Genomic DNA, 25,650 nt, shown 5'->3' on the forward strand with positions numbered 1-25,650 from the left:
TTAGCAAACAGTAGCAGGATATAAAGGGAGAAGTTTGCAGTAACTATGTTTATTAAAAGTTCGTCACATGCAAAACTCTCCACCATTTCTGTAAGTAAGAATTCAATAACAAGTAAAAATAATAAAGCACTATGAAAGCATATAATCTAACTTCACTAGTACAACTGATGTTAGAGGCACCGCACTTTCAATCGTTTACAAGTGCAATAAGATTATTTAGCATCAAAATATTTCATTTATAAAACACATATAAAAGGAAATGTAAAACTGCAATCACTTCTTATATTCAATGGACTTTTATTTAAATTAAAGGCTTAGATTTAGATAAAATTCCACTGCACTAGAAATTTGACCCCACTCCAAATATTTTCAGCAGTCAGTGTATGAGAAAATGCAAATTTATTGGCAATATTGTTTGGGCCTGGCACATTGCACTAGTCTCTTCTAATTTAAACTCAGTTCCTTTCTGAGATTATCCTGGGGGTGAGCTGCTGCAGTACAGAATCTAACAGAAGACCAAAATATCACAAACCATCTGGATAGACAGGCTTCTACATGAGCTTGATAAAAAGAGTTATACAATAAATAGCAGGAGTTCTGACCATTCCTCACCTCAGGCTGGCTTGCATGCTACATCTAACTATGCAGACACTTGCAATTTAACTTCAAAATAGTCTGAATATGCATTCCAGTGTTAACACAGCAGTACAGTACCCAGTACAGATTCAAGGTTTCCTCTAGCACCTTGCACAAGTTTTGCACCTCTCTCTGAGAGCCGTTTCAAGGCAGCAGCAGTGGCTGTTGCTCAGGATCTTAAAGCCAGTCAGACATAACGTAGATGGAGAGTTATTCCCCGTTTGGGCGCAAAAGTTGTGATGTGTTATTAGCTAGCTCCCTCTGGAGGCTGCGCGGGTGGTCAAGATTTGTTTAAAGGACCCACAGGGCATCAGTTTTGAACTGCGCTGTGCCTGGATCAAGTACTGCCACTAGAAGTAGCGAGTTGAATAGTCTATTAATTACTTACTGATTGAATTGTTCAATCATGATCCATAAAAGAAAATGAAATTAGTTAAATGTGTATTCTTGGGAAAGGCCCAGGAATAAGATAGTTAATGAAATCAAAAGCCTTTTTGCAAAGCAAAATAAATGACTAAAAGAGAATCTTGGTTATTTAAATAATAAATTACTCACAACTGTTTTAATTAACACAATTATTTTCGTACAAGGTAATAAGAGTTATATAAAGGAAGCAAAAATTCTTCTGAGATTTTATAAGCTCCTTTAGGACTTACCTTTGTTGAAATATTCACAATCATAAGCTAAAAAATAAAAGAAAAAGGCAGTTTCAGGCATTCTGCAGATATACAGGCTTTCTATTACCCTTCACAATTAAGAGGTAAACCAAAAGCACAAATATTTAAAAAAATCTTGCCAAATAATTACTGCTTTAAATAAAATACTAATTTAAATGTCACTGTTTTAAATAAAATTACAGTTTTCTAGCAGGAAATATTAAGCTTACATATCTACAGCTGTCTTTTTGTGACCTCTAGTGGTTAAGAATAAACTCTGCTGTCTTTTTGTGTTCACATTAAAGCATTCGTGTATTTTCATTAAAAACTAAGAGTAAACCTCTTGATCTATGGCCAATTTGTTGCTCATCTTTGAGCAAGCTGCAAGCTCTATGCAACTGCAAAGTCAGAAAATACTTGTTTCCTCTCATTCTTTCTGTTGTGTCTGCTTTATCACATCATTGGGGAAATGACTGTTTCGCGTTATGTGTTTGCACCAGATACTTTAGAAAAAGGCCTCAGATCTTTTTAAAACTTCTAAGCATTGTTGAATAAGGATGCTAAGGTAATGACAAAGTCCTGCTTAAAACCCTACTTGTTTTTCTTTAGAAGACCTTTGTTTTACTTTTGCTCTGGTAACAGTAGTAAGGCAGCTATGCTTTCTAGACCCTGATAAGCACTGAAGTCCTGAGGACAGAAATTACTTGAGCGAATGACTTTGTATCTTTGGTTTGAAGGAAGCTTTCCATATCCTAATATAGACTTGCCATGATTTTTCCTTTTGTATCATAGGACAAGGAATTAAAAAGCAGAAGAGTACCCCCCCCAAATGTGGAAAGAAATGTGTAATCCAGATAGACCAAACTGGACACAGAGGACAGTGAGAGGCACCCACTCATATTTCTACCAGCGTGGCTTAGTGATTCAATTAATGACCTCAAGTAACTTAACATGATTGATTTTTTAGGTCTGGGTCTCATGAATGCAGACAGTGGAAGCCACTGGCAATGCTAGTTAAGTAAACTTACGACACACTCTAGGAGACCTCCAGTCTACAGCAACTCCATGCTGGCAGCACTGATGGGCATATGCTGATACACTTGTACAGAAACACTCACAGTCACCTCCTTGGTTACAACCACATGTATCTGTCAAGCAGTTTGAGTAAAACCAGGTGACATCGATCTGGAAAAATAAATGTCACTTATAAAAAATATTCATATAGACTCAACAATCATCTCAAGACAAAGCTATGACTCTTTCAAAATCTAATATGTAAGACTTTGAAGCACGGAAGATTTTAATTTTAATGTTTTCTGAAACACAAGGTAAACAGTTTATTAGAACACATCATGAAATCTTGCACAGTACTTAGTAACACAATTAAATCAATGACCCATTAAGAACATGCACACTAAGATGTTCATGTGAGCTTGTGTTTTATATGGTTTTGCAATATTTAAACCATAATAAACTACAGAAGTTTATTAAAAAAAGAGAGAAACTCTCTCTAAACAGATCACAAATCAATAAAGTGCAGAAATGTTAAGAAAGATATACATAACATGTAAGAAATAATAAAGTAGATGAAAACCCCTTCTTTACATGTGAGTGTTTCATTCTCTTCATATTATTAAACAATTTCACAAGCAAATTTATGATTTTTCTGCTAGATTATTTTGAAGTTTTGTCTTAAGTAACAAAATTCCGAAGAAAACTTTCAACGCTGATTTGCTTATTGAATCATGACACATTCTGCATGGATTTACACTTGACTAATACTTCCAAACTGGTAAGGGATTTAGTTGCTACCTACCTTACACAGTGGACTAAGCTGATGTTACATTAATACAACTTTAACATCAACCTCACTGTCTTCAAAAATAATATACAAAGCAGCTCTGCAAGACTCCTGGTTGTCCTTCATATGAAACCTCCTTTTTCCCTAGGAAGCATTCTGACACGCTCTTTAAGCCATGCACATAGTGTCAACACCTGAACATCTTGAGATATTTCCTTTTCCATATAAGACTTATCTCTGGAAATAGGTTGTCCCCAGTCCCCCCCTTTTCCAACCAAACCTGAGCCTGTTGGCTGTCAGAAAATGTTGATTAGCTCATTTATTTCCTTAGGTAGCTGCCTGAGTGAGGATATATATATGGGGTTTTTTTTCTAGGAATGAGCTCTTCACATCTGATGTTACCTAGCAGAAACTGTCAGTTTATTTAAACGTGGTCTGAAAAAGTATTGTAGAATGTTAAACTGCTGCCAAAGTGGCTTACTGTCTAAATCAGCTAAGTGAGGATAGACCAGTTAAACATTCATGATTTAGAATCAGAATCGCTATGGGTTAGCCTTTCTTTGTATTCTGTTTTGCTATAGTAGTCAAAATTATTATGCTACGGAAGACAAGATGAAGATTCAAAGTGATGTGAGTTGAAGAGCAGAGTTTCTCTCTAGTGATATGTTCACCTTCGTATCATGACTACAACTCACCACTGGATGGCAAGTTTCAAATGCTTCACTTAACAGTATTCCACATTCCTTCTTGGCAAATGGCTCTCTGAGGGGATTCAGACTGCATGGGTTTCGAATGTCAGAGCTGTCAACACACTTAACCAGAAAGCAAAATTAAGGTGAGAAACATGTTTCATAACCACTTTGTGTCTGAACTTGTAAAGCATAACTTTGGTTTTTTTTCTTGGAGTTGTTTTGTTTTGTTTTTCTAAAGAGATGTAAACCGCAAAGCAAATGCGTCACATATGAAACTAAAGCCAGACTAAGATATGGAATTAAAAGGGGATGCTAATCTGCCAAAAAGGAAAAGTACACAATATGAAGAGAAGTTTCATTTGCCTGAGAGCAGCACGAAAACACTTATGTACATATGGGTCTAAACAGTCCTTACACCTGAATAGTCTAGCTTACATAAGTAAAAAAAGATCACTCAGAGGACATGAATGGGTCAGAAGTCAGAACTTTTTACTATAACTATTAGGAAGGAACCTTTCTGTGAACACCACTAAAGACGTGACATTAAGAATAGCTCCATTTTTAATTTTATAGCATATGAAAGCATATTTTTTCTTTCCATTGCTCTGGTTTCACAGTTAAATAGCTCCCAGCTATGAAAGATCAGCTAAACTGACAACAGTCTATAAAGTGAGCCCATAATTGTTCCATTATGTAAAAAATTACTACTTTACTGTTCAAACATCTTAAAAAACACTTGTAGATTCATACTACTGTACAGCATTTTCCTCTACACAACAACACTGCGTTGAAAGAAAAGGAGATTATATTCTTCTCCTTAATGGATTAGGACATCTCTAAGAACGCTATTGTTATTTACATTGCTGCCTGCCTGATACTTCCAGGAAGTATATTATGATTTCATTCTATGTAAATTAGGTGATGTAACAGCAAAAAATCTACTAGCAGACACATTCTTTTTACTATGTACCTCTACAGCTGCCCAGCTGTTTCCAAACTCTTGTGAGTTTGTTAATTCAAAATTATCTGGTGTCCTCAGTTCATTGACTGTCTTCAAATCAAAATTTCCACATAATCCAGTCAATTCACCCTGGGGAAAAAAGATATACACACACATACATTAAAACCTGCCATATATCCCCTTGACACAAAACACTGTAAGCCATGACCATTTTCAAAACTTGCTTATTAAGCTCCTGTCTTCAGCTGATTAATTATAAATTTGACAGGATTTGATCCCTTTCAGCTAAATTTCAGCCGAAACAGTCCAGCAATTCGTGATAATAAAGCTACAGAAAATATTTTATTTTGACAGCAGCAATATTATTTCTTTTCAACTATCTCCAAGCCTTCAAGAAAGGAGCTGATCTTTTTTTCAAGGAAGTGACCTGTTTGCTAGCTATGTGCTTTTTTTATGCTTCAGCAAAACAACTGCTGGATCTAGTACTCATCAACAAGGAGGGTCTGGTTGAAGTGGTGATAGTCAATGGCAGCCTTGGCTGCAGTGACCATGAGATGGTGGAGTTTAGGATCCTGTGTGGGAGGAATAGAATACTAGCAAGGCCACAATTCTGGATTTCCAAAGGGCCAACTTCCCCCTCTTCAATCAATTACTAAGGGAAGTTTCATGAGAAAAGGTATTAGGTGGTAAAGGGGCTTAAGATAGTTGGTCAGCATTTAAGGACCACTTCTTCCAAGCTCAGGATCAGAGTGTCCCAATGGGTAGGTAATCGAGTAAGGGAGCTAGGAGACCAGCAAGGTTAAACAAGGAATTGCTGGGCAAACTCATGTGGAAAAAGAAAATCTATGGATTATGGAAGGAGGGGCTGACCACTTGGGAGGAATATAGGACAGTTGTTAGAGGATGTAGGGAGGCAATTAGGACAGCTAAGGCCTCCTTGGAGCTTAATCTTGCAAGTCAGGTTAAGGACAATAGAACGGGCTTTTTCAAATACATAGCAGATAAAACTAACACAAGAGGCAATATAGGCCCACTGCTGAACGAGGTGGGTGCGCTGGAGACAGAGGATTTGAAGAAGGCAGAGGCGCTGAATGCCTTCTTTGCCTCTGTCTTTACTCCTGCAGACTCTCCCCTGAGGCCCAAGATTCCTGTAGCCCCAGAAGGAGTGAGGACAAAGGAGGAGTTTGCTTTGGTAGATGAGGATTGGGTTAGGGATCAGTTAAGCAGTCTGGACATCTATAAATCCATGGGTCCGGATGGAATACACCTGCGGGTGCCAAGGGAGCTGGCGGAGGTCATTGCTCGGCCACTCTCCATTATTTTTGGTAAGTCATGGGAAACAGGAGAGGTTCCTGAGGATTGGAGGATGGCAAGTGTCATGCCAGTCTATAGGAAGGGCAAGAAAGAGGACCCGGGTAATTATAGACCGGTCAGCCTTACTTCCATCCCTGGAAAGGTGATGGAACAACTTATTCTTGACACCATCTCTAGACATATCAAGGATGAGGGGGTCATTAAGAGCAGTCAACATGGCTTTACCAAGGGGAAGTCATGGTTGACCAACCTTATAGACTTCTGTGAGGAAGTAACTAGGTGGATGGATGATGGTAGAGCAGAAGATGTGTTTTTTTCTTGATTTCAGTAGGGCATTTGAGACTGTCTCCCACAACATCCTCATAGATAAGCTAAGGAAGCGTGGGCTTGATAATCAGGTAGTGAGGTGGATCAAGAGCTGATTGAAGGGAAGAAGGCAGAGAGTTGTGGTCAATGGGGAAGAATCTAGCTGGAGGTCTGTGACTAGTGGAGTACCTCAGGGGTCGGTGCTGGGACCAGTGCTGTTTAATATTTTCATTAACGACCTGATGATACTAAACTGGGAGGAGTGGCTAACACACCAGAAAGCTGTGCTGCCATTCAGCGAGACCTGGATAAGCTGGAGAGTTGGGCGGGGAGAAACTTGATGAAATTCAACAAGGTGTCCTGGGTTTAGCAGCAGCAGTCATTTTTTCTCCTTCTTGGTAGCTGGTGCAGTGCTGTGTTTTAACTTTCGGGCTGGGAACAAAGCTGATAAAAATGATGTTTTGGTTTGGCCAAGGACTTTGTGAGTCTCATGCTCTGCCAGGGAGGAGCGAAGCCGGGAGGAAGCAGAGACAGGACACCTGACCCAAACTGACCAAAGAGGTATTCCATACCACAGCACGCCATGCCCAGGATGTAACTGGGGTGTGGCCCAGAAGGGGCTATAGAAGGGACTGCAGGGTTGGAGGAGGTATCAGTTGGTGCTTGGTCGGGCTGGGGGGAGCAAGTTATCAGTTGCCTGGTGATGGGGTGTTGTATTCTCTTCCCTTGTTATTTCCTTTATTATTACTATTATTGGTGGCAGCAGTAGTGATTTGTGTTATACCTTAGTTACTAAACTGTTCTTATCTCAACCCGTGGGAGCTGCATTCTTTTCGGTTCTCCTCTCCGTCCCTCCAGGAGTAGGGGGAGGGCAAAAAAAGGGGGGGAGTGAGTGAGTGAAAGCTGTCTGGCATTGGTTAAACCACGACACAAGGGCAAATGTAGAGTCTTGCATCTGGGGAAGAACAACCCCATGTACCAGTACAGGCTGGGGGTTGACCTGCTGGAAAGTAGTGAAGGGGAAAGGGACCTGGGGGTCCTGGTGAATAGGAGAATGACCATGAGCCAGCAATGTGCCTTTGTGGCCAAGAAGGCCAATGGCATCCTAGGGTGTATTAGAAAGGGAGTAGTTAGTAGGTCAAGAGAGGCTCTCCTCCCCCTCTATTCTGCCTTGGTGAGGCCGCAGCTGGAATATTGCGTCCAGTTCTGGGCCCCTCAGTTCAAGAAGGACAGGGAAGTGCTTGAAAGAGTCCAGCGCAGAACCACAAAGATGATGAAGGGAGTGGAACATCTCCCTTATGAGGAGAGGTTGAGGGAGCTGGGTCTCTTTAGCTTGGAGGAGAGGAGACTGAGAGGTGACCTCATCAATGCTTACAAATATGTAAAGGGAGAGTGTCAGGATGATGGAGCTAGATTTTTTTCAGTGATGTCCAGTGATAGGACAAGGGGCAGTAGGTGTAAACTGGAGCATAGAAGGTTCCACGTGAACATCAGGAAAAACTTCTTTACAGTGAGAGTGACAGAGCACTGGAACAGGTTGCCCAGGGGTTTGTGGAGTCTCCTACATTGGAGATATTCAAGGCCCACCTGGACAAGTTCCTGTGTGATGTACTCTAGGTTACCCTGCTCTTGCAGGGGGGTTGGACTTGGTGATGTTTTGAGGTCCCTTCCAACCCTTGGGATTCTGTGATTCTGTGAATCAGTCATATAAGAAATCAGTATTGAAGGAGAATGTTGCACAAAGATACTTGTTTCTGTTATTATAGAGTTCAGACAGTAAATAGGAACTAAAAAAATATTTTCATTGACAAGGTAGTTGATGTTTCTCTCTTTGACTGAGAGATTGTGAGAGACTCTCCTTCATGACTTCTGAGAGATCATGAGAGATTGTCTATTCTGCAAATACTAATGTCTTAATAAAACTTACATAAACACCTCAAAGAAATGGCACGCAATAAAAACGTTGACTTCCACTTACCTGCCACTGATGACCCATCTGAACATGAACTGTTGTTCTCTGATCCCAGAGGATGGTGATGTGCTCATCAGGAAAATAAACAACAGTGAAAAATCCAGCTTTCCATACCTGCATTTCCTGTAGTTCATCTATGTAACTAGATAAGCTCTGTTCAAAATAAAACAAGGCAGTTTATAATGAAAGTAATGTCTTCACAAAATATTAATTTAACAGGAAATGAAACACCTAAATAAAATGAATGATGTTGACAAAAGTCAATAAACTGACAGAAGGCCACAGATGGTTAAATGTTTAGACAAAAGTGGTGTGGATTTTGGTTGTGAACTATGTTGTACTTTTAAAATTTTGCTATTTTGCTATCCATCCAATTTAAGGCGGGTAATGGCAACTGGAGCAAGTTCTTGAAAAAAGGAATTACCTAGATATGTCCAAAGATTGTCATTTTATTTGTGTAAGGCGTTCTTCCTGCTGTCTAATAACAATCAGATTCTAAGTTATTTGTCGCATGGACTAAGGTGTCTGGCTTAACTGCAGAATACCTCATAGGAAGTGACACAACTTCCTTTGTATAGTGAGTCTACTGACTGTAAATAGTATTATTTATAGTAAAGTTACTGAAACCACTAAATATTTACAGCAATAGCTTGCAGTTTGGCCAAAACAAAAATGAAATCCATGCTGTGGAGGATAAACCAGAGATTGCTGTTTATTTTTTTGGAAATGTATAGGAATATTCCTCTGATGCATTCCAGACCGGACCAAACGCCTAGTCCTAGTGCAAATAATAGCAAAACTCCCAGTGACTTCAGAGTATTTGGATTTTTCCAAAGACATTAAATAGGAATTAAGTCTAAAGAAAAGCACCACAATTATCTCATCTAACATTTTCATTAAATACAGACAAGGTTTTGTTTAAGGTTTTGTTGACCAATCTAGATGTGATCAGCATTCACAGCAATGATATTCACACCTCTGCTACTCATGTGGCACAGTAAGTTTTTGCTAATGAAAGGAAAAAATACCCAGAGAAGTACATATGCTACCTTTTGATCAGTGTTAAAGACTGAAACTTACTGGATTTCCAGATTCATCATCAAATATTAAAAAAGATTTTCCAACATTAATGAAAATGTTTTTTCTACAAATCATTCCAGTATTAAAGCAGTTAACATTCTCTGTAATAACAGAAAGATTGGTTGAAGAAGTACCCTGGGGAAAAAAAAAAATAAATTGAAATGGCCACTTTTAAATATATTGACATAAATACTTAAATCACATACCAGAAACTACAGAGTATAATTATTGTGTAATGTATGATTGAGGGGTTCAGATGTAACTTATTTTTCTCCTTAGTAGCTGGTGTAGTGCTGTGTTTTCAACTTTAGTCTAAGGACAGTGCTGATAACACACCAGTGTTTAGCTGTTGCTAAGTAATGCTTATCCTGATCAAGGACTTTTCAGTCTCATGCTCTGCTAGTGAGGAGGGGCACTAGAAGCCAGGAGGGAGCAGAGACAGGACACCTGACCCAAACTAGCCAAAGAGGTATTCCATACCACAGCATGTCATGCCCAGTATATAAATGGGGGGGAGTTACTCAGAAGGGTTAGATCACTGCTTGGGTCAGGCTGGACATTGTTTGGTGTGTGGTGAGCAATTGTATCGTGCATCATTGCTGGTTATCTTGTTTCTCTTTTTAGTTTTATTTTCTTTCTCCTTAACATTATTATTAGTAGTAGTAGTAGTAGTTTTACATTATAGTTTAGTTATTGGACAGGTCTTATCTCAACCTGTAGGATTTACATTATTTTGATTCTCCTCCCCATCCCACCAGGAGCTCAGGGGAATAAAGGGGGAATTGAGCAAGAGGCTGTGTGGTTCTAAGCTACCGTCTGGGCTTAAACCATAACAATGATTCAAAGACTAACCAACATCAAAGCTTTAAAAACAATATGATGAACTCAATAAAATGGTCAGATGGGAAATAAGTAGGAGTTTTTAAATCCAGTTTTAGAGAGGTTTTACAAAAGAAGTCTCACCTTAACTAGGTAAACCTTACAAGTTCCAATAAAGTCAAAAGTTAGTCCATCAAACGTTCTGTAATGCCGATCCCCATATGCAGTACACATTGACGGGCAAGGATGGAAGGTGCATTGAAATGATCCATGCTGGCAAATGCTGAAAAATGTATGACCAATAATGGTAGTATCAATTGTAACCACAGGCAAATGATTACAGCTATTGCACCAAGAAGTGAAAAACAAAAGCCATGCAGGCATGATGACTGTGGACAAGAGCATTTTGGAATGCTAACTAGAAGCAGCATGTATAAATTGATTCTCTGGAATAAAAATTTGCATCTTGAACTCATACAGTCCATGTTTCTTCCTATTAGAATGTATAGGTTCTAGAAAATGCAAACACCAAAAGGGCATTCTTTGTTTAAACAAGAAAACAAGAATTACTACCCAAATCATACAATTTATTCTCTAATACCTCATATCAATGATATACCACAAGTTTTCCTTTTCAGCTTCGCACAGAACATTTGTTTCTATATGAGCTGAATCTTGGAATCAATAAGCAATATGTCCTATTGCTACAGTTATTATGCACTCTCTGCTTGAACGAGAATTTCACAGTACAAAGGAAAAAAATTAGTACCCTATTTTGGTTCTTAGGCTCCTTTTTCTTTCAGACATGCAGATATCCCTCTAAACCCTAGCCAGTTTAGGAGGTTCCAGAAACAGTTCAAGCTCTGTCTATGGCCACCCTAAGTATCAAAATGCTTTTATCACACATAAACTGACTGCTCAGACCTTTCTGAATTACTTTTGTTCTGTAACTGCCTAACAGTGAGGCTTTGCAGTACTGGATACTACATCTCTTTCTGCATATCCCTCTTGCAATCTAAATAACATTTTCACAAATGATGTAAGATTTACAAATGATGGCCAGAATTTTCTTCCGTGTATCCACTACTTGTGTTTTATATAACGACACATATAAGACCACTAAGCACATGGCTAAAATAAAAATCTGACATGTGGAAAGTGTTTGCTGTACCAAAGTACAGAGGACTCACCCACCTAACTGTAGTCACCTTAAAGCAGTACCTAAGGCAGGAACCTAATCAAGCTGATGGAGAGAGGCAAATAAAAGAAGGTATATTTGGACACACAGAACAAGTGCTGCTTCTCATGCTCTCTGCAAGCTATTAAGGTTTAGGTTTACCTTTTTTTTTTTTTTAAGACTATTCAAATAATCCCCTACATGCTTTAATGCTACAGTCCCATGCAGAAACATTTCTTAACATGCAAAGAGTAGGAAGTTCCTTTGCATACTTTTTCGGGAGTCTTAATAAGTTTACAGTCAGAAGGAAGGGCTTAAGAGGTACAGAATGTTTTCAAAATCCTCTGCACCAGTTTTGTTTCATATTAAGTGAACTAACATTTAGTTATCAGAATCTAGAATCTAAGTTGGAAAAGCAGAGCTACTTCCAAACTTTGCGTCTTCCAAACTTTGATTATCTTTTTATTTAAAAGTATCTCCAATAAGTACTTAAGAACATTTGCTCAATGGTCTCAAAGCATGACAGCAAACCAGCACAGCTAACTGCACCACCTATCTTACCTTGCCCAACAGAGCACCAAAATGCCACTCTGATAGCTTCAGTTGATGCAGTAACCTTTTGTGTTTAATCTCACCTGCACATGCTAACGATTTCAAGCAGTTGCACTGAAAACCAAACTTAAGAAACCAGAACAGTATCTCATCCGGACCCCAAAGTTTAGGTTAAAAGTTTCTTGCACTCCACTGGTAGTTTTACCAATTTAAGAAATTATTTTGCTATTTTACTGCTCAATAGAAAAATCATAACGGTTGTGTAGCTAATACTACATCAGACATTAATAAGATGATACTTAGTATGAATATGCACTATTTCTGTGCACTACGTAACACTAATGTCATAACTGCTAAAAGAGCCAAAGGGGCTGGTTTGCACAGCGGTATTCTCACACTTTGCATGAGCAAAAATGCACGTTTACTTTAACATATCAAATACACCCCTGCATACACACAAGGAGTCTCAAAAACTATACACTTTGGATCAAGCAGAGCTAGTTGCAGACTTCCCATCTGTCAGTGGAAAACTCACTGCCAAAAAGCCATTATCACTTAATATTATCACTTAATCTTTGTTTCTGGACATGGAAGTCTAGAAAAGCCATGACAAGCTGAAGGATTTGTACATGAATTAATGGGCCTGGCCTCAGAAAAAAAAAAAAGAGAGAAGGATAAATATCCAGTGTCTTTCTGCCTGCACTGTTGCTGCCTTTGGTGAAGTCTCATATTGATTAAATGGGATATAATAGTTCTTTCTGATGCAAGCAATCCCACACCAGGTCCAATTGGAGAGGCCTTTAGAAATAAGGGGGTGAATAACCCGGGTCGCTTTACCTGCCTGCCCAGTGGAGATGGCTTGTAAGTCGCTTCACCAGTCGACCAAAGGGCTAGAAATATCTTCTAGAGCAGATACTGAGGACCTGACGAGAGGCAGAGGTAGCAGTCAGCACAAGGCTGGAGGGGGCAACAACATCCAGACAAGGTGGTGATTAGTGCTGACTGGACAAGCCTTCACTGTACTAGGTTATACTGAGCTGTGTAGGCCAGGAGCAGTAGTTTACCAGGTGACACCAGTTAAATATTCCTGGCAAACTGAAATAATGGGACAAAAGGCAGGAACTGCTCTGCTGGGAAGACAGAGAAGCTAGAGGCTACACCACTACCACAGTATCTTGATGCTTGACAGTACAGGTTATCTTTCTGAGGCTTTGGTAAGACAAATAGTGCTGCTTAGTGCCAGCTTGCAACGTTCAGCTGTGGTCAGAGAAGAAAAACAGGCAGAGACCACCAAGAAACAAGTTTCCTTTAGGATTGTGCAGATGGGGTATATTTTAATATCTTAGCTATTGTGAAGCTTATTAAAATGGTAGTGTACGATGTTCTACTGAGAGTGCCCAAGGAAATTTTGCAGAGTAATGTAGCTGTAGGGGATGTGCTGCATTTACAACACTGGATAGTAAATGGAATAGGTTTCTGCATGTATTTGAGTGATCCTATCAACCCATCTATTGGAACACTTCCTTTCAAAGCCATTGATTCATCAGTATCTATGCACACAAAATTAGCAACCAATTTATCTGTTACTATGCTCAGTATTCCCCTTAATTTATCATCGTAGTGGGTGCGCGCTTGTGGCCACAAGGTCATGTTTTGGGTCCTTAGGCTGCTAGGACTCAAAGCTAAATATGAAAATGAATAAGTATAAAGCTCTAAAAAATGTCATTCAGGTGTAATAACTGATGGATTTTACCTGTAGCTTAGGAACACTAGCCAAAGAATATTTAGATTGCCTTGATAACGAAATAAAATATTTTTAAAAATCAAGCTTTACAATCCCAGATAGCTGTAATTTTGTATGCAAAAGCTCCTTGAAACAAATAACCCTAAAAAAAAAAAAAAAGCCATTTTCATAGCTCTTTGAACAAATGTAAATACAAAATTAGGGTAGATTGTTTACTGAAATCTGGTGTGAAATTTATAATTAAAAAACATGAAAGAATAATCAATTCAGAAATAAACAACTAAAATCAAATAATCTTCCTAAACAGATCTCTGCTTACCATGTATGACAGGAAGAATTTACTTTGTCACCTGGGAAGTATTCCTTTCCTTTCCATGAACATGGACATTCATCTTCATTCAAGCACACATCCCCATGTTTAACAAGACTATAAAAAAAGAAAAAACAGAACAAAAATACATGCATTCAGCAGAAGTACACCTGGTATCTAGATACAACAACATTTTCCTAAACTTTCACATTACTAACATTGTTATTATTATTGAAAAACAAGTAATATTTTAAATATTCTGAAATTGAAAAGGCAGAACTTTATTAATGATTATATAAGTAATTTGGTAATTTCCTTTCACAGGAAAGTGAATCTTTGGTAAGAGCACTTCCAGCACTAGCCCTTTAGCCGCTAACCCCATGAAGACTTATTCATTGACAAATAAATATTAAAGTCTGGGAAACTAAGATTTTTCCAGATCACCTCTACATTTCACCAAATTTATTGTAACTCAGACAATTAACTTACGCTTAACTGAAGACAATAGATCTTCCAAGATATGTGGGAGCCATCATGCCTCTTTGCACTACTATAAAAAAAGCCCTGAACCATGGACAAGGGATCATGGGTGTCAGGCACATCCATGACAAACAGGGCGATGACACAGTTTTGCTTCCCAGATATCCAAAAGGAAAGATTTGCATTTATCATGGAACATTTTATTTACTCATATTAATGAACTGGTAATTTTTGTACTGTAACCTAGATTCTTCTTCATTGTGCTAATTATCAGATAGAAATTTGCCACTCTGTAGCCCCTCTTAATGAGAACGCGCAGACATCATAAACTCCCATCCCCCATTAAACTGAGAAACTATAATTTTCACTCAGGGTATGTGAAGTGTTCTTTGTAATCTGTATTTAATTTAAATATGGTGTCTCTTGAAGACAACCAACTGTGAAACTGAAATTCCCACTTACTGAAAGCTGCTCAGAACTGAACAGGGCACATTCAGACAAAGAGCATCACACTGACAAAGTTACACTAAACACAGTTTTTTCCTCACCTTACCCTGGCTAAAACAAGTGATAACAGCTTTCTCTCTTGTAAAGCCAAGCAAATGGGTAGATTTCAATGATCTAAGAATTCACCACAAATACTGCACAGAGAGGCTGTACACAGCTCCTCTTTGAAGTATCAAATATTTTTCTTGATGCTTATACTTATTCTCCACCTACAATGAACTGCAAAAATCCAAGGACACTTATGACTTCACTACACTGAAGATGCAGTTACTATTTTATTATCTATAGTTCTACTCATTCACAGAAACACAAATACATAAATAGTATTGGTAAGGGCATCATTAGAATCAATGTGCCACCTGTGAGTCAAAAACTTCTTTGCTTCTGCAAACCCCACAAATCTGGACCAGAACACTAAAAAATAACTCTCTCAGCTTCCAGCAGTGCAGCTTTCGCCAGTCTTTGTATTGCACAGCTCTTTTCGCTCCTTTGGGAAACAGTCTATTGCCAACTGATTTATCCTGTAGTGACAGGATAAGGGGTAACGGGTTAAAACTTACACAGGGTAAGTTTAGATTGGATATAAGGAAGAAATTCTTTACTGTAAGGGTGGTGAGGCACCGGAATAGGTTGCCCAGGGAAGTTGTGAATGCTCCATCCCTGGCAGTGTTCAAGGCCAGGTTGGACGAAGCCTTGGGTGAGATGGTTTAGGGTGAGGTGTCCCTGCCATGGCAGGGGGGTTGGAACTTGATGATCTTAAGGTCCTTTCCAACCCTAACTATTCTATGATTTTATGCAGCCATGTAGACTTTTGTTCCAAGAACAAAACATCTGCACTAGAGTTTCAGGGAGGTAAAAAGAATGAAATAAGCAGCAGGTAACATACCAGAATTCCACCACAATCCATTACTTCCCTACACAGAAAACAGTATAACAGTATAAACTAATATTTAAAAACCAACAGGTGTCAATAATATTACTGTAGCACCTAATGGTTTCATTGTTTTAAAACTTCATTACAGTTTCAGGATACTACAGCTTTCAATTTACTACCTTTTCATAGCTCTATTCTGTGAGAACATTAAGGGAGGAAAAAGAAACAAACCTGAAAATTCTTATTAGGTTGAATTGCTCCAAATGCAGTGGAGACTTCAAATGAGCTATTTCAACACAGTTTGACAGAGACTCTGGCTCTTACTCTTTGTTCTGAGGCATAAACAGTAATTTTAGGGTAATAATACTCAAAAACTTCTTAGTTATGTGCTTAAGAGACTAAATCCCATCAAAACCAATGTAACTTAAACACATGATTTCTATTTTTATATTCAAAAAATATCTGCAATACAGTGCTTGATTCCAAAACACAGTGGCAGCTCATCTGCACATTTTCAGCACAAATCCCTGAGAAAATATCATTTTGATGGAGAAGATACTGAAAGTAATGACCCAGAATGAAGAAACATGCCTCCCTCAGTGATATGTCCAAAAATGAAGTCAGGTATCTGAAGAAAAACTGTCTAGGTAAACACCATTCTGCTGCAGTACAGGGATTAGATCAAATATTGCAATGGCCTTTCTATATTTCTGTTGTTTTTTGGTTTTATTATTGTGAGTTATTAGGCCTTTAGCTCCACCTGTCTCTCAGTTTACCATTCCTTATGCCTTAAACAGTCCACATTGTTGCATGATAAGCCTTTGCAAGCTGGATGCTCACACCTTAATACCTCAAATTCTCCAAGTAGAAATGTATTATGCCAGTGGAATTAGTTGTTCAGTCACTGATGAAGGTGGTCATCTGTATTTGCGCACAAAAAGATGTAAATCTGTCTGTACTCACCCAGGAGGGCAGACGCAACCTGAAACGCAAGGAAGGTGTGCTGAGAAAGTGAGGTTTAACAGCTGATTCTCACAAGTTCTCTCTCTGCTAAGTTCAGGATCAATTTGTGGATTACTGCAGTTAATATAAATCTGTCCAACTGGGCAGCTGTGTGCTGAGGGGAAAAATTGACACACATATTAGTCTTCATGCCTGAAATTTTGTATTTCACAAAGGTGCGTTAGGTTTAGATTGAGAATATGTAACACAGCGTGTATCATCCAGTAACATCTGACTACCTGTCTCTCCTGAGCATAGTTAACTTCACAGAACCCCTATAAATCACAGAATCACAGAATGGTTTGGGCTGGAAGGGACCTCAAAGATCATCTTTCCAACCTCCTTGCCATGGGCAGGGACACCTTCCACTAGACCAGGTTGCTCAAAGCCCCATCCAGCCTGGCCTTGAGCACTTCCAAAGATGGGTCAGCCAGCAACCTGTTACAGTGCCTCACCACCCTCTTTTCTTCTTAATGCCTAATCATAATCTACCCTCTTACAGTTAAAGCCATTCCCTCTTTCCTATCCCTACATGCCCTTGTAAAATCTCATATAAAATACTGAAATTAATATATTCATTTAGTAAGGGACATGACTTTCTAAACAGTCAGGATTCAGCCCTCTGAAACAGAAATGCAAAGTGCTACTAAGAGAGAATGAGAAATCAACAGAAGGGAAAAAATTAAATAATCAAGAACAGGTCTGAGAGCTAGATGTGACTTTCCATGCTTTAGTCACTGACTGTTCATAAAACAATTCAACTGCACAATTGCCTTTGAGTTGCACTTAGCATACTTTGTATAGTTAACACAAATGCCTGAAGCAGTGGCAGTGTTTTAAAGTTGTTTTGGTTGGTTGCTAGGGTTTTGTTTATTAGGGAGAGAGGTTCTGGCTGTCAAATCAGTACAACTACTACCTTCAAGTGCATGGGGAAGACATTTCTGCTAAAGGCCAAAGAGCTAGTAATTTTAGGGCTGAAACCTCAAATGAAAGTCTTTCTCACTGATGTAAAAAAGGAGCATTAGAACAGCAGTATGGACAATAATACTTAATCATATATAAAATACACTGTAATAGAAAAAAGCACTTTCTACATTCTTTTACTTGAGTATGACACAAGATATATTATTCTTCCATATTTAAATTACTCTCAAGGTTTGTGGAAGGAAAGAGCATATATCTGTGAAAAATTATTTCCAGTGTTCAGTTCCTACAATCCCATTTTATGGGGCAAAGCTAACCTGTTTGTCCTTCTGATGTCCTGCTCTTTGTCATGCAGCTAAGCTTACTTATATTAACAATCAAAAAAAAAAAAAAAGAAACAAAAAAGTATTTAAAAGCACTGGAAAAAAAAAAAGTTGCTCAGATTTAGCAGTATTTTGTACAGTTACACTCCTGATTTGCACCAGCCTTTCTTCCAGTCACCCAAACATAATTCCTAAATGATCAATACCCTCCTGCAAGTACATGCATTTGTACATGTTGCACGTTCTTCTACTCCAAATAACAGGTTCCACAGAGATTAGAGAATGAATATTCTTTTCACCTGAATATCTTTTCACCACTCTCTCTTCACTCACCTATTATGTTGCTATCACAATTCATTATTCCATCCCTGCAATGGCTGCAATAAAAACATATGAAGATGTCATAAGAGCCAGGAAGATCTAAAAATATGAATGTTTAATACTGAAGTATTCAGTGTGAGTCAACACAAAGTAACTGTACAAATATTTGCACTGAACCTCAGAATTCTGAATAAAGTGTGCAGGGAAGTACTGAGCAACATAATACTGCCCCTGTCTAATTCCAACCAAAATTATCCTGTCCCTTTTTAAAATGGTAGCAGATCTGATAGCAACTCAATGCCAGGGGAAAATGTAGCAATACTGGCTTAATTTCAGGTCCTGTGCTTTACTAGAGAACCTGAGCCCACGAACTCCAGCTCTATTCTCCATTCTTTTGCAGTGGCTAGGATGTCCCCAGTACACTCACTGTTTGTCAGCAGATTTAGAATTGAATTCTGTATGTGCTACAGACACTCTGCTGTCAGGTTTGGTGGTGTGTCTGAACTCCAAAGTACTGCACAAAAAGTGGGCAAGGACATCACAGTATAACGCAGCCAATAGGCAAAGCAGTGTTAAAGCTAACTGAGGGTGAGGCATGATAGGGGACTCAAATGCCAATGAAATGCTGGTATCACAATGAAAATATTTCAAAGAACTGGCTGAGAACAGAGAAAGAAAGCTACTCCATAGGCAAACATGAGAAGAAATTAAAGTTTGAAAGCTGAAGTTCCAAAAAGGAAGAAACTGATAAGAAAGATGGAGAGTACATAATAAAGATCGTAATTGTTTCAAATAAAAATAAAAACAGTGACAGATTAAAATTAATAGATGTTGTACACATTGTTTCCAGTTCATCCACACATACAGTCCTATACAGCTCCTAATGTGTTACTTAGCACAAGGCAGTTCGAAGGATCTTGAAAGCCTTTCCTCCCAACAGATATGTATACAGCCTTATTAAAACATGGCAAGCAAATTCATGACTAAACAGGAAATACAGATCTCTTATCTTCACGACTAGTAGCTGTAAACCAGTAGATATATTTTTAATTAACAGATTCACATGAAACATAAGCTGCCACATTCCAAATAACTCTTTTCTTAAACAATGCATTTGTGAATGATCACAGGTTGGTGTGCATTCAGCCATATCTCCACCATAGTGCTTAGCATAATAAGCTAAACTAGACCCTTAAGGAGGATGAAATGAAATCAATCAAATAATCTATCTGGAGAAGCCCTTTCCCATAACTGCTGTCTGGCACAAGCTCTGTAAAAAATATCCAGGAAGGCAGGCAACAGTGCACACAGACTTTGCACACCCCCATATGCAGAGTGGGTTGCCTGGTACTCTCCAGGAAATCTGTCCTGAGGTAAAGATGAGCTAACTTGCCGATTAAGATATATTGAGATATACCTATATATATAGATAGATAGGTAGATATGTAGGATTTACATACATGTATGGTATATACATGTATGGTATAGGGAAGGAGAATAGCAATGAAGATCTAGCTGAACAAATATGAATCGACAGTCAGCAAGTGTCTGGGGTTTTCTGGAGCTCTCTACATTATTATGGATGTACAAAATTACAGTGGCTTTTCTCTCTACTTTGCACATCAATATATTAGATTATAAGCTCCTGAAAACCTATGTTCTAAAGAAGTTCTATCTGAACATGCATAAGAAACTGATGTAAGCTTGTTCTGTACTTTTCATTTAAAATGACCCCACAAAAAAACACCAAACAAAACCAAACCAACAAACAACAACACACCACAAAAAAAAACACCAACAGACTACCCAGAACGACTTGACCCAGAGCTCTTAAAAAATAAACACAATAAATAAGTATCTTACCATTTCCCCAAAGATGTCATAATGTTTTCTCCAGGTGGATAGTCAACTCCTTGAAAATAACACGGGCATTCATTTCTGGAGTAGAGGAAAAATATATAACTATGATTAACTCAAACTGAAGGAAGAAAAAAATTCCCAATAATTTAATTGCTGTTTAAAGTTTGATTGGTTGCTTTGCTGGTTTTGGTGATTTTTTTGGTTGGTTGGGTTGGGGTTTTGTGGTTGGGTTTTTTTTTTGTTTGCTTGTTTGATTTTTAAATACAAGAAATTGGTCTCGATACACCATATAAATTGAGCACATTCCAAAACAAATCAGTAACATAGCAGCACCTCTACACAACAGTGAACACTTTTTGTATCTCTTATTTGCCAAACCCAGATAATATGTAGAAACTAGCTTTGAAGATGTTGGATGAGTGTCAGTACTATAAAAGAGCTATTTTTTATCAACACACGGGTTCTGTATAATTCTATGATCCCTCCAAGTTTACAGATTCATAATATCCACAAGGTTACATGCTTATTAGTTTTTCACTCTGACTTGCAAATGCAGTGGTCTAAAATAGTTAATATGACTATCAGAAATGCAATTTTACCTACCTCTGTACACATTGTTCAGTCTTGGAATTCAAATACATTCCAGAAGGACAAGCACAGCCTTCTACACAATCACTGCTGCATGTCTCTGGCATGGACAGTGCTTGGCAGGTTCTGCCACAGGTAGATACACAAGTACTGTACTCCTTTGTATCTTCACATGAAAGAGCTGTCCAAATGAAACAAACATCTCAAATTACAGTGCAAGAGAGTCGAGTACCTCCCAACAGTTTTCTGATAAACATCTCTATTCTTTCATTCCCAATCACATTAAATTCCCTAAAATTGCGATCTTGGCACTATGTTGTGTACACCACACAGATGTAAATCCACAGTAATAACAAGTACAATGAAGTCTACATAGTTAATCCAATTTACACATGGAAAACAGAACAGTTGAAGGTTCTTTTCCTCTAACTCTGAAAATGCATGGCTCTTGTTAATGGGCTTTAGGAAATGCAGAGCATCTTAATAAAAACATTAAAAGCAAGAAATAAAACGTGTACTTTGCAGATGTTGCTCAATATCATCATAAGTTTTCTGAGATATATATATACACATATCCTATAAATCTCTCCTTAAAAAAAAAATCTGAATTTTGTGAAGTACTAAAAAGACTTATTTAAAACCTGACAAGCATGACTTTTAAATGCATTCTAATAAAACTATATTTGCTTCTAGAAGAGTAAAATAAAATTAAATGGTTTAAATGATTCATTTAGTCATAGTGGACACAGACATGCATGCCATAATGACGGTAAGCAAGCCAGACTTTTCAGATATACAAACAGACAACTCCAGCTCAAGATACGCAAGCTGGACCAACTTTCCAAAATCCTCTTTACCATGCATTACAGTATGCTTAATTACATGATGTGATGAAAACTAACATGTTAAATTTTGAATACTCCTAAGAGAAGATTTTCAACCTTGTTTGTGGAGCCAAACCTACTGAAACATCAGGGTTGTCAATTTAGTGTTGTTTTATAAGCTTTTCAATTCTATAATTTAAAACAAAAATTTATACAAGGGCACTACATGTTCTATCAACATCTTTTACATCACTAGTTCATATAAACTGAAAAATTTCGTACTATAAACCCCTATCCTATAATTGTGAGGCATTCCAGAGGAGTTAACAGATGTCACCTTTGGCTATCTCTACATTATCTGTATTCTACCATTCATTGTAAATTAAAAATCAACAGTCCTCTTAAAACACTTGCACTAATTTTGTCTTGACAAAAAAGAACTTTGCCTTGTACACAACAGATCATTATAGAATTAATTAATTTCTCATTTAAATATTCATTTAGTTTTATGTTCATTCTGAAGCCTATTTAAAACTAGAAGTGAAAGGCAACTCACCACAGTCTGGGACACGTCCTCTGAAATCTATTACAATTCCAAATCTTCTACAATGATGAGCATAATGGGCCAGAGCAGAGCAAAAACAAATCTGTCCACATTTGCAAGTGTCTCTTCTGCACTGCTCAAAATAGGGGACAGGACTCAAATAGGGGTAGCATGGAGCAAAAAGGTCTTTCGTAAGGATGCTACAAGCTTCCACTGCATAAGAGGCTATACAAATAACAGATTAAACATTGTTTCAGCAAGGGAGTTTAAAGAGACTTGGAATAAAAAGTATCTTCTAATCCAAGCAGTTGATCGCAGTTATATACTACTGCCATATATATCTTTTTATCTTTGTTATCTATACAGCTACAAGAACGGTCAGAAAAGAAGTTAGCTGTTCATAGTTTTGAACTTGTTCAGGGAATGATTTTAAGGTATTTAGGAAATTTTACAATACCTAGATAGTGCCTACATACAGTCTTTAAACTAATGCATCGATGTGGGTTAGGCATCAGATGCTACACACTACCCAGTGCCTTTCATAAGCACACACTGCTTTAAAGAATAACCTGTTACCTATGGTTTCCGTTGCCAGAGCCAGAGCTGGCAGCTCAGGGTGGCACTGTCTCACAAGAGTGGGAAAGCAGTATCAAATAATTACCTAGGTAGCTCCAAAAACAGCATACATCTGAGTATCTTAATTCTGAATGCACTAAATATTTGTGCAACAATAATCAAAAGAAATACTATGCTACATTAGCATACCCAGAAAGAGTTAACTTTGTATTCCCCCCAAAATAAGAAGCATGCATGAACTAGGACTTCAAAATTCCTCTTCCAGGATTTCTGATTTCCTGTACAGGCCACTTTTTTTTCTATACTTATGTCCAAACCCACTAACAAGAACTCAGCTTCTTAGTGCTGCACATTGTATATTACTCAAAAGATGGGATGTTGTAGCAGCAGATGTGATGATTTCATAGCACTGCTGAAATTACAAGCAAAACTTTATTCATTATTTCACCCTTATATCTTGCCAAAAAGCATGTAGAGCTCAAGTCAGGAAGTGGTAGTAACTATGAAACTGATATAACTGATGATTTACAGAGTTCATCACTATTAAAGGATGTCTTGGTGGCCATCTGTGGTCCTCATGGCATGAGTCACTAACATCTTTCCCAACGGGACCCTTCTGGCTGAGTCTGGCTGAGTTCTGGCATCAGTATCTTTCTCCTATTCATTCTTTTGGTATCAGACAACAAAATAAAATATTTCATTTTTTCAGTATTTTTCAAAATTGAACACTGTAATACTTTTGAGTATCCATCTTACCCAGCAGCATCACCAATAATAGACATACTACCAACTTTTCATGTGTGTCTAACTCAATACACTGTAACTGCAATTCAGAAATAAAAAAGGGTATTTCAAGTGCCTCTGCAAGTATCATAAAATACTTAATACACTACATGGTTTGTTAGGGAATACAACTCATCAAATGTTACTGCTTTTTCAGTGGGTAGGACTATTTATCACTTTACCCTGATCCAACTAGGAAAATCGGCATGGATATAAGTGAAAATACATTTGTACATAACAATTGACCCTTCACTGCCCACCTGCCTGCAGATGAATATCACATGGATCCATCTGTGAACTATCATGCACAAGAATGCACGCCGATGAAGTTTTCCATGCATTTCCAAACAGCTCTGGAGTGCTTTCAGTTACTCCAACTGGAGACCTTTTACAAAACAGAAGTCAGTCACAAAAGACACAGTGAATTTACAGAATGGTCTCAGTTCTATCACCCTCTTCAGCAGAGCTGATTCAAGCTCCCCTTCCACTGTTCCATATTCACATGCATTTCCATGTAAAGCAGTCAGCTCAAGTTTCAGGACTCCTCTTTCTTTCCAGGCAAAGGCCCAGAAACAAGAGAAGACGTGCTCTAGAGCCATTAGATACTTTGTAAGGAAGGACAGACCAAAACAGAACAAGTTCCTTTTTCAGAGGGAGAGCCACTGCCCAGAAAGTCTGCATTCTCATATTCATAATTCTGCCTCCTCATTCATAATTCTGCCTCCTCATTCATAATCTCTTCTACCTATATTTTTCTGTCTGCTCCAGGTAGCTGACTTCCTAGGCCCTCTAGTGTCTGCAAAAAAGAGGAAGGAACAGAAATTCGAAGGTAAAGAAATGTAACTTCATAAGCAATTGAATCCATGAGGATTCAATGAGGTAATCAAACAGGCAGCAGAAGCTGAAAGACAGAAACACTTTGATCAAAATAACCAAGGCACATTTCTGTTGTACAGGGAGAATGATTGAAACAGTGCATGGGATTTTATACTCTTGGGAAAGATTGCATTAAGCACATAACCGGTAATACTACTTCTGGTAAAGTAGCTGGGAGTGAAGTTGTTGCAAAAGGCACCACCGTCTACGGCAAGTGCCCAAATCTGTTGTGGGTCAGGTGTTGTGTGTACATATCAAGATGCTTGCATGTTATGGTTTGTGTCATACCTCAGCATGATTCATAAATTCCGGTAGTTTAAGGGATTTTTTCACAAATGTCAACTATTGAACAATTTCTCACTTATTTGAGAACAAGTTCAAAGACTGTCAAAAACACACTACAAAACTTATGTGCTTCAAACAGAATTTTTTAAAGTAGTTTTACATAAGTAATCTCTTCATTAAGATCCTGTCTATATATTTCCTAGTCTCTTTATAAAAAATCTTGATAATACTTCTTAATCGTTAAGATTGAAATTCATCAAAAAACCCACTAACGTATTTGTGTGTGTTTTTTAATGGGAACCATTATGGAAAGATTTCCCATTTTTCTACTAGTTCTGAGAGAAAGAAGTTCTATTCTTCTTTCTTTTTTTCCCCTCCCCTTGGTCAAATAAATATTCTGTCAAGCTCTAAATTCATGTTCTTCTTCTCCCATTAGGCTGCTCAGTCCTCTGGAAGCCAATTTGTTCTTTATTATCTGTAGGAAACATACTAGAAAGAAGCTGGACAAGCAGCAATCTTGACTGTGATGCTCATGCAGCTCTAACCACCTTTCACTGCATCACAGTGAAGTGAAGCTCAGGCAACAGCCAATTCCTGTTGTTAGCCTGAAGGCACTGAACAATGGAGGCTCTGTCACAGAGAGTGGATTAGAACTTGCAGCAGAAAACAGGAGCTGGAAAGAGATGAAGAGGCTTGCAGGGAGACAGGAAGTCCCTTTTACAGGCCACTCCATATTTTGGCAGATAAACAAGCACTAATCATATGTATTTCACTGTATTTTTGTATTACAGTATTTTAAGCAAAACCTGGCTTGATACCCTACAGTTGAATTTACAGATCTTTTTGTTAGTAAACTAAAACCT

The 25,650-nt window shown here is 38.1% G+C and overlaps 1 protein-coding gene across 1 annotated transcript in view; it reads right to left on the bottom strand.

Annotated features, from left to right (window-relative positions):
- Nucleotides 1-25,650, bottom strand: part of OTOG (otogelin) — a 98,858-nt gene that overhangs the window by 46,439 nt on the left and 26,769 nt on the right. The window contains exons 16-29 of the mRNA XM_061380423.1: nucleotides 23,887-24,011; nucleotides 22,280-22,492; nucleotides 20,915-21,080; nucleotides 20,315-20,389; nucleotides 18,464-18,507; nucleotides 16,845-16,998; nucleotides 14,030-14,137; nucleotides 10,382-10,520; nucleotides 9,419-9,553; nucleotides 8,345-8,491; nucleotides 4,756-4,875; nucleotides 3,789-3,905; nucleotides 2,321-2,477; nucleotides 1,293-1,319 (exon numbers count right to left, since the gene is read on the bottom strand). Of these exons, the coding sequence (XP_061236407.1) occupies nucleotides 1,293-1,319; nucleotides 2,321-2,477; nucleotides 3,789-3,905; nucleotides 4,756-4,875; nucleotides 8,345-8,491; nucleotides 9,419-9,553; nucleotides 10,382-10,520; nucleotides 14,030-14,137; nucleotides 16,845-16,998; nucleotides 18,464-18,507; nucleotides 20,315-20,389; nucleotides 20,915-21,080; nucleotides 22,280-22,492; nucleotides 23,887-24,011 (1,727 nt within the window). The remainder of the gene's footprint in view (nucleotides 1-1,292; nucleotides 1,320-2,320; nucleotides 2,478-3,788; nucleotides 3,906-4,755; nucleotides 4,876-8,344; nucleotides 8,492-9,418; nucleotides 9,554-10,381; nucleotides 10,521-14,029; nucleotides 14,138-16,844; nucleotides 16,999-18,463; nucleotides 18,508-20,314; nucleotides 20,390-20,914; nucleotides 21,081-22,279; nucleotides 22,493-23,886; nucleotides 24,012-25,650) is intronic.

The sequence above is a fragment of the Neopsephotus bourkii genome, unplaced genomic scaffold (assembly GCF_033783945.1).
Source record: "Neopsephotus bourkii isolate Nb327-2 ecotype Australia unplaced genomic scaffold, CSIRO-AGI_Nbou_v1 NB_1792, whole genome shotgun sequence".
Taxonomy (NCBI): Eukaryota; Metazoa; Chordata; class Aves; order Psittaciformes; family Psittacidae; genus Neopsephotus; species Neopsephotus bourkii.